The sequence below is a fragment of the Macrobrachium nipponense genome, chromosome 24 (genome assembly GCF_015104395.2).
Source record: "Macrobrachium nipponense isolate FS-2020 chromosome 24, ASM1510439v2, whole genome shotgun sequence".
Classification (NCBI taxonomy): Eukaryota; Metazoa; Arthropoda; class Malacostraca; order Decapoda; family Palaemonidae; genus Macrobrachium; species Macrobrachium nipponense.
Genome location: NC_061091.1, coordinates 64,294,356 through 64,303,097, shown reverse-complemented (window position 1 = coordinate 64,303,097; position 8,742 = coordinate 64,294,356). Strand labels below are relative to the sequence as shown.

Here is an 8,742-nt window from a genome sequence, read left to right as displayed (position 1 = left end):
GGAAGAGTTTTTCAATTTCGGGCCCTATGCTTCGGACTATCAACAGCCCCCCAAGTTTTCACGGGACTAATGAAAAATGTGGCTCACTGGCTTCACCTCGAAGGGATTCGGATATCCTTGTATCTAGACGACTGGCTGATACGAGCACAGTCGCGAGTCAGATGTCTGGAGGACTTAAAACTGACACTGGAGTTAACACAGTCCTTGGGACTGTTGGTAAACCTCGAGAAATCCCAGATGATTCCCCAGCAGAACATTGTTTATCTGGGGATTCGGATGGATTCTCGGGGTTTTCAGGTGTTTCCATCACAGGAAAGACAGAACCGCTGCTTGGAAAAAGTAGCAACCTTCCTAGAGAAAGAACAATGTTCCCCGCGAGGGAATGGATGAGTCTTCTGGGGACCCTTTCCTCGTTGGAACAGTTCATTTCTCTAGGAAGGCTTCACCTAAGGCCGTTACAGTTCTATCTAAGAGAACGTTGGGATCAGAAATCTCAAAATCTGTCCGATTCCTTCCCGATCACGAAGGAGATAAAGGAGGACCTGCGCTGGTGGATGAATCCGTGCAGGATCAGCGAAGGAGTATCCCTTCACGTTCCGAACCCTCGGCTAGTGTTGTACTCCGACGCCTCAGATGCGGGGTGGGGAGCCACTCTAGGGACGAGAGAAGTGTCAGGCACCTGGAGGGGAGAACAGGTGTCCTGGCACATCAATATGAAAGAATTAGCAGCGATTCACCTGTCCCTCATACACTTCGAGGCTCAGATCACAGGTTCGGTCCTGCAGATCAATTCGGACAACACAACAGCCCTAGCTTATATCAAGAAGCAAGGAGGGACGCACTCGTTCTCCCTTTACAGGAAAGCAAGGGAACTACTGCTTTGGGCAGAAGAGAGAAGAATCACTCTCCGGACAAGATTCATCCAAGGGGACAAAAATGTACGAGCCGACCTTCTGAGCAGGAGAGACCAAGTACTTCCTACAGAATGGACGTTGCATCAGGAAGTATGCAACAGACTTTGGAACCTCTGGGGGAGATCAAATATAGATCTTTTTGCCACCCATTGGAACAACAGGCTGGAAAGTTACTGCTCCCCGATCGCCGACCCAAGGGCGATTGCGGTGGACTCCCTTCTCCTCGATTGGGACGGAATAGACGGGTATGCTTTTCCTCCGTTCAAAATATTATCGGAAGTGGTAAGGAAGTTTGCAGCAGCAGAGGGAGCCAAACTGACCCTCATAGCCCCGTTCTGGCCTTCACAAAACTGGTACACAGAGGTACTGGGATGGATGGTAGACTTTCCGAGATCACTCCCAAACAGGAGAGATCTTCTCAGACAACCCCACTTCGACAGGTATCACAAAAACCTACCCGCTCTCGCTCTGACTGCCTTCAGACTATCGAAGGACTTGTCAGAACGAGAGGCTTTTCTCGAGAAGCTGCAAAAGCTATCGCAAGAGCGAGAAGACCATCTACTATTCGAGTCTACCAGTCGAAGTGGGATGTGTTTCGCAGATGGTGTAGAGCTCAGAAGATATCCTCTTCCAGTACCATCTGTGACAGATTTATAGCCGATTTCCTCCTGTATTTGAAGGAGAAATGTAATTTAGTAGTTTCTACAATTAAAGGCTATAAGAGTATGCTATCTTCAGTCTTCAGGCATAGAGGCCTTAACATTGGGGAAGACAAAGATTTGCATGACCTGATAAGATCCTTCGAGACGTCAAAGAACAGAGGGATTAGAGCACCTAATTGGAACCTAGATGTGGTCCTAAAGTACTTAATGACATCAAAATTCGAACCGCCCTGTAAGGCTACGTTCAGAGACCTGACAAGGAAGTCTTTATTCTTGGTCGCGCTGGCTTCAGCGAAAAGAGTAAGTGAGCTACAAGCCTTAGAACATAATGTTGGCTTTAGGAACGACTCGGCGTTCTGTTCCTTCAAACCAATGTTTTTGGCGAAGAATGAGAACCCTTCGAAACCTTGGCCTCGAACATTCGAAGTAAAAGGACTTTCTTCGCTTGTAGGAACAGAGCTAGAAAGGGCTCTGTGCCCAGTGAGAAGCCTTAAATTCTACATAGAAAGGAAGAACGAACTACAAGGGAGTAAGGAAAGTTTATGGTGCTCAGTGAGAGATCCCAGAAGGCAGATCTCTAAAAATGCTCAGGCGTTCTTCATCAGGGACGTAATCAAGGAAGCCCATTTACAGTGTAAAGTTACTGGACCTCCTTAGAGTTAAAGCTCACGAGGTAAGAGCAGTCGCTACCTCTTTGGCATTCCACAAGAACTTGTCTATACAGACTCTAGTGGAGTCGACCTTGAGAGACATTCAAGTGACGTATGACAAGTGCTTTACTCTAGGAGCGTACGTATCTGCGGATTCGTTGCTGGGACAGGGAGCTGAACCCAATCCTTTTTAGTTTATTAAGTTAGGTTTTTAATGGTGTTTGGTGCATTTTTTGGGTCCATTGAAAGAGGGTGCAGGAGTTGACCCCTTTCAAAATCGTAGTGCTAACTTGTTAGTGTGGTCAGGTGATCGGGATTGGTCGTTATGCTCCTTGTGTTGTCTTAAATACCTAAAGCTCTATCATGTAAGAGGGTTAGCCCCCGTTGGTATGATACAGGTCAAGGTTCTGCCATGTAAGTGGGTCAGCCCCCATTGGTACGATCCAAGAAAAGGCTCTACCATGTAAGCGGGTAAGCCCCCATTGGTATGATCCGTAAGGGTTATCAGTCGCAGGTCTCATCCTCTCTGTAACTCTGATGGAAAGCAGACTCATAGACAGTATCAATGAAGTCTTCTTCCATATCAGGTAGGAACCAAGGTTGTTTTTTGTTAATATACCTACAACGTATGTTGTTTCCCTGTTTTTATATTCAAAAATAATTAGTATGTAACTGTCTCTTGCCCTCCACCAAGGGTGTCAATCAGCTAAGTATATATCTGCCGGGGAAGTTGCATGTACAAAAATGATATTGTTAGTATACAATAAAGTTTTGTACATACTTACCCGGCAGCATATATACGATTAATGGCCATCCCAGCCTCCCCTCAGGAGACAGGTGGAAGAGAAAAATTCTGGTTAGAAAACGGGAATGGTTCCTATTCCCGCCACCCAGCGCGGGAGTGGGCTGGTCACCTGACCTACCTGTCGCGTGTGCCGCGAGTTTTTGAATTCTGTCGGGACGTCAGAGACTATAGCTAAGTATATATCTGCCGGGTAAGTATGTACAAAACTTAATTGTATACTAACAATATCATTTTCTCCCAATGACCAAATGTTGAGAAATTACCAAAAATTAGTTATCAACATTTTTGGATACTTCAGTATCCAAATAAACATATCCTAAAGTGTTACTGTACTACTCAACAAAATTTTTCAGTTTTTGACAATTTTGCTTTTTTCATTGAGCAACAAATAATCTCAACAATCCCTCGCATTTAAATGAAATTACATAAAATATTGTAGTGACTAAAAAAAAATCACAACTTCCATGTATCAGTGATTAGATCATACAGTTATGATAATTTGTCACTCACACAGATAAAACATTAAATTCACTTTACCTTGGTATGGATTTATCCCAAAGGGAATTGTATGTCAAGGTATATTTCTCATTTGTAGAAGCGCTTTCACCAAAAAAAAAAAAATTAGCTTTCTACCTATCAAAATTTTTAAGTTATAACAATAAAATTTTTTTTTTTTAAGATTTCTTAAAACTTCTAATCCAAAAAAGTAAAAATTCATATCCGAGATGACTACTACATACAATTCAATGAAATTTTTTTGGTTTGTAGTACAACTAATGATAAATTTATAACAACTTAAATTATATTTGTCTATGATAAAATATTTTATTCTGTAACTTTTCTTATACATAAATAAATGAAAAACAGATTCAGGTTTGTTCTAAAATTACATGAACTTTAGAGGTGAAAATCTGAAGCAAATCCCACAGACCACAAGGTCAAGAAGCAAACATGTTATAATAAGGGCCTTATGGCGTCCGCACGTCCCTTAAATCATCAGAAAAATTAAAAAGCCAAAGAAATCACCATAACTTGTCCTAAGGAACTGGGAAACTTGAAACATCTCTGCATGAATAACATCTACATGTGTCATTGTCTGTATTTATTTTTGTACAAAACACAATGATGTGCTCATGACTAGACACAGGGTTACATGACACAAATGGCCTTCAGAAATTCTACTCTTCTACACAAGTGACAAACATATTACTACAAGAATGACGTCAGACATATTTACAGGACAAAATTAAAAATGCCTTACTCTTGAAATCATTCAAAACAAACCTAAAATTAATTGTTCAAATCTGTGGGAGCATAGAACATGGACTACAAAAGTTATATCAACAAAAAATACTTCCAAAAGCATGTTACTGTTCTCAAATGATCCTTCCAAGTAAACTGTTCCATGTTAAAAATGCTACTTGTAATCGGCCATTTCATAAAAAGTATGAACACCATTAGTATTAATACATACCTCAGCATACTTTAGCTTTTGTTTCTTTGAATAGCACCACTTTAACTTCTACTCTGTACCACATGAAATATTTGAATATATCAGGCTAAAGGGCACCTGTTACATTAATGCACTTAACTTCATGTGAAAAAACTGCAAGACACAGCTGTCGCAGGAAATTTCTATAAGTAAGAGAAAACCAATGATGGTTGCATTTATGGTAAGTTCAAAAGCTTCAAGCTTCAGAAAATACTGTATTGTATAAAAGCTTTCTACTTTTGTTCATCAGAGTACTATTTTTGTGGTTAATCACTGGTGATTAAAATGAATGAGTTCACTCATAGTATCAGATATTAATGAAGTTCAATCACATGGAATGCAATGCAAGTATTTCTCATACATCAATTATGTATTAGTATAGTAAATAATTATTCAGTGATGGTACATTATTCAGCTGAAAAAACTGGTAAAGCATATGCTTAAAAGAATCAAAGGTAATGACCAGAGTTAGGATTCCTCACGCTCACTTGCTTAACACAGAGGTAGGTGTCATATTAGGGAATTTCAACAAAAGCAATATATATATATATATATATATATATATATATATATATATATATATATATATATAATGTAATCCAGGGAAATCAATAAATTTTAAACAATTAGACAAGTTTAGAGAACCATTAGTCTATAAACTATATATACAGGCAGTCTCCAGTTTACAACATGGATTCTGTTTTCGCAGGGAGTCGTAAGTTGAAAATAGTCATAAACCGCAAATCGTCTTGGTAAACCTAAACATTGTCGAAAATCCTAAGAAAACCTTACTTTTGATGCTTTGGGTGTATTGTAAACTACATAAACTACATTTTTATTGCATTTTTCATAAAAAACCCTCCAAATATTATTTTGTCTTTTTGAAGTCATATTTCTTCCATTGGATCTGCATCATGAGTGTTGTAACCCCAGAACATGTCGTAAACTGGGAAATAATTTTAATAAATAAATTCAAAAAGCACCATAACCTTGGAACATCGTAAGCCGGAACCGTTGTAAACCAGGGACTGCCTCTGTGTGTGTGTGTATATACACACAAACATACAGGAAAATCAATACAATGATAATTTTTTAACTAAATACAGTACTACTGTACATCAGAATACAAATTTTCAAGCACCATGCTCAATGTAGCCATTCAGCCAACACTAAATTTAACAAGAGTATGTATGAGTTTGTGCAACAACTACAAATGTATAGATTTATACTAATATAGTACAGTTTTCTCCCACTTTTTTTTATTATTATTTTCCAAGGTGTGTAAGCTACGAATCTAGATTCACAACCTTCATCTTACTATATAGTAAAATATAAATCCTCGCTTCAGTGTAAAAAAAACTGAAACATTCAGGCCACAGTGGTACACATATCACAATTGTTTACTTACCTAGCTCAAAATAATCTTTCAATTTAGCACTGCTTACATAATAGGCAACCCTTCCAAGTAGTTCAATCTACTTGAAAAAAATTTCATTTTCCTGATTAGGTTCCTTGTATTATGTTACAGTACTTGGATGACTGCTGCACAACTTATTCTTTCTCTTTTCATTATACAACATAGAGGTTTACCACATAATAAACAGAAATTGCTCGTGTATTACAAGCAAAAAGTCTGATTGATTATGTGTCACCCTGGTACAGTTTAATTATGACAGATACTATTTCCTAATACAGCAGCAATGTTTAGACCTTTTCTTAATCTCGGCTATAATTTCAGTTTTCTGTTCCCACAGTAGACTGAGTTATAATTGGTAACAGTTACAGATAGCTGTCAGTATTAGGGCTACTTAAGCTACGTATTTCTAACTTTGTTGCTTTTGATCTCTGCAATGTTGATAAAAGCTTTAAACCACATTTTAATGCCTTAAACTATCCAGTATTTCCTCTTACATTACAATATTGAGTGACCTTGGCTTTTCAAAATACACAGTAAGAACTAGTAAATATTTGATCACAGTAGCTTTCAAGGTTGAAAGCTAAAACATCTCAGGTGGCTTGAATATAGAAAATAATGCTTTAAAAAAGTAATAAAAAATACATTTGTGACAAGAAAAAATTTGTTTTACTTAAAACTATTCAAAATAATATTACCATGACTTATATGTTTTATACGGTACACTGACTCCATGATCCAATGAGAAACAAATTTAAATTTGAATAAAACCTAAGCAATCACCTTATAAAATTTTATACACAAAAAGGTGTCACTACTCCTAAAAAAGTTTTTTCTTCAATATGTATTTCTTTTAGTCATCACTTTTGACAACATTTCCTAAATTAAATAACATAAATGAAAGCAATTGTCTTCAGAATTCAAAGAATTGCAAAAATTTTTTTTTGCAATTTAACTATACTGTATATTTAGTTTCTTCAACATGTATACTGCACAGGATACATATTTAAAAGAACTCCCAATCCCCTTATAAATTTGGCAGTAAAATTTCCATCTTCTCAAAGGGTTGGATCTCTTAACCACTGACCAATGCACCCTATTAAATACCACTTATCAACTAGAGAAGCTGATAAGTTCTGATTCTATATGCACTTTTTTCATAATGGAATGTTGCAGTGTAAATGCTAAATGTATCAATACTAAATGTCTCTAGGTACTTTCCTATACGTAACATGTGTAGTAACTTTAGTTTCCTGTATTTTCCTCACTTTTCTTTTCATTTCCTTTACTATTTGCATTGTTTATACACATATACAAACCTACACAATACACACTCATAATATACAGTACACTGTGTTCAGTAAATGATAAATAGCCTAGTTGTTTTTCACTGAAGAGATACAGCTACATATCTGTAATCTAAAGCTCTAGCAATGAGTTGCCTCAATTCCAGTAAAGAAATAAATACGAGATGGATGAACGAGCGCTGCAGTACTCTAGAAAGGCATCTGTCAGCTTACAAAGGCAATGCAGTTTATGCAATCAGAAATCTCTCGAGTATAAAGAGAAGTCCAACCAAGGCAATTGTGATGCTGATCCTGAGATACAGTATTGTATTCTACTGTTTAATAACAATATTAATGTACAGTATATTTCTATCATGTAAAATGTATACTGTATACAGCGGTGCATGTGGTTTGCTTAAATCCATTATAGTTCCATTAACACACGATTGCCATGTCTTCTTGTGATGTTGATTGGTGACACATGCATTTAACTAATGGTACATTATCACCCTATGGCTTTTCTGTATTGAGATAAACTGTGAAAGACTTGCTTTGTCATACAACATTAAAAGGAACTTACATTAAACATAGACATTTAGGTAATCAAAACCTAGCTACCTAAAAGCATCTGATAATGTTGGCCATCGACCTGAACATTCTCAGGAACCATAAGGAAATTACAGTACATACTACAGTACAGAAACATGAGCATCAGGAAATCAATGAAGTATGATTTCTACAACAAAATGCAGCTCTGTGAGGAGTGACATATTTATTTAAAACTCACATGGCAAAAACCATGATTCATTGTACCAAGGAATGAACTTATGCGAGAAATTGTCTAATCTAAATGAACATTTGTAGCATTGGAATAAAGCTTTGCCGCTTGTAAAGTTGTCTTCCCCGACATCCCGCTTGGTGCTTCTTCTGCTTCCTTTACTTTTCTCTTGTGGGTATTATCAGCAACCTAAATACAAAAAACACTGGTAATAACAGCATACTTCACATAATTGTGGATGTGCTAAGAAAAAAAAATACAGGCAGTCCCCAGTTATTGGCAGGGGTTCCGTTCCCAGGGGTGTGCCGACAAGCAAAAACCGCCATTAACCAAAACTTGGCAATTTATGGGGCCATAATGGCAACAATAAATGGTTATCAGCCCATAAGCACCCTTATGGCGTGCCATAAGAACGCTTATGATGCCATAAGGCTCGTTTTGGCACCAATAAGCAGAACTCGGCCCGTTGTGGCACCATAAATTGCCGATTTTATGGCACTAGACAAGCACCATAAAACCGGATCACCGATAACCAGGGACTGCCTGTAGTGCATTACAATTATTGGCTAAATATTTTAACACTATTGTACAAGTTTGACATCTGCATCATGCCAAGATAGTATAGAGACTAGTCCAGCAATTTTCCTACCCTCTAGTCACACTATGACCAAATACTATAAATGAAATGCATGCATAAAACTTGGCCCTTGAAAAAGAGGCACAATAATGACCACTAAACCT

At 37.6% G+C, this 8,742-nt stretch overlaps 1 protein-coding gene across 2 annotated transcripts in view; it reads right to left on the bottom strand.

The window, feature by feature from the left end:
- Positions 1–3,177: 3,177 nt before the first annotated feature.
- LOC135205687 (TLC domain-containing protein 2-like) overlaps positions 3,178–8,742 on the bottom strand; it is a 65,525-nt gene continuing 59,960 nt past the window's right edge. For both annotated transcript variants that reach the window (XM_064236603.1, XM_064236604.1), the window contains exon 6: positions 3,178–8,190. In XM_064236603.1, the coding sequence (XP_064092673.1) occupies positions 8,065–8,190 (126 nt within the window). In that variant the 3' untranslated portion in view covers positions 3,178–8,064. The remainder of the gene's footprint in view (positions 8,191–8,742) is intronic.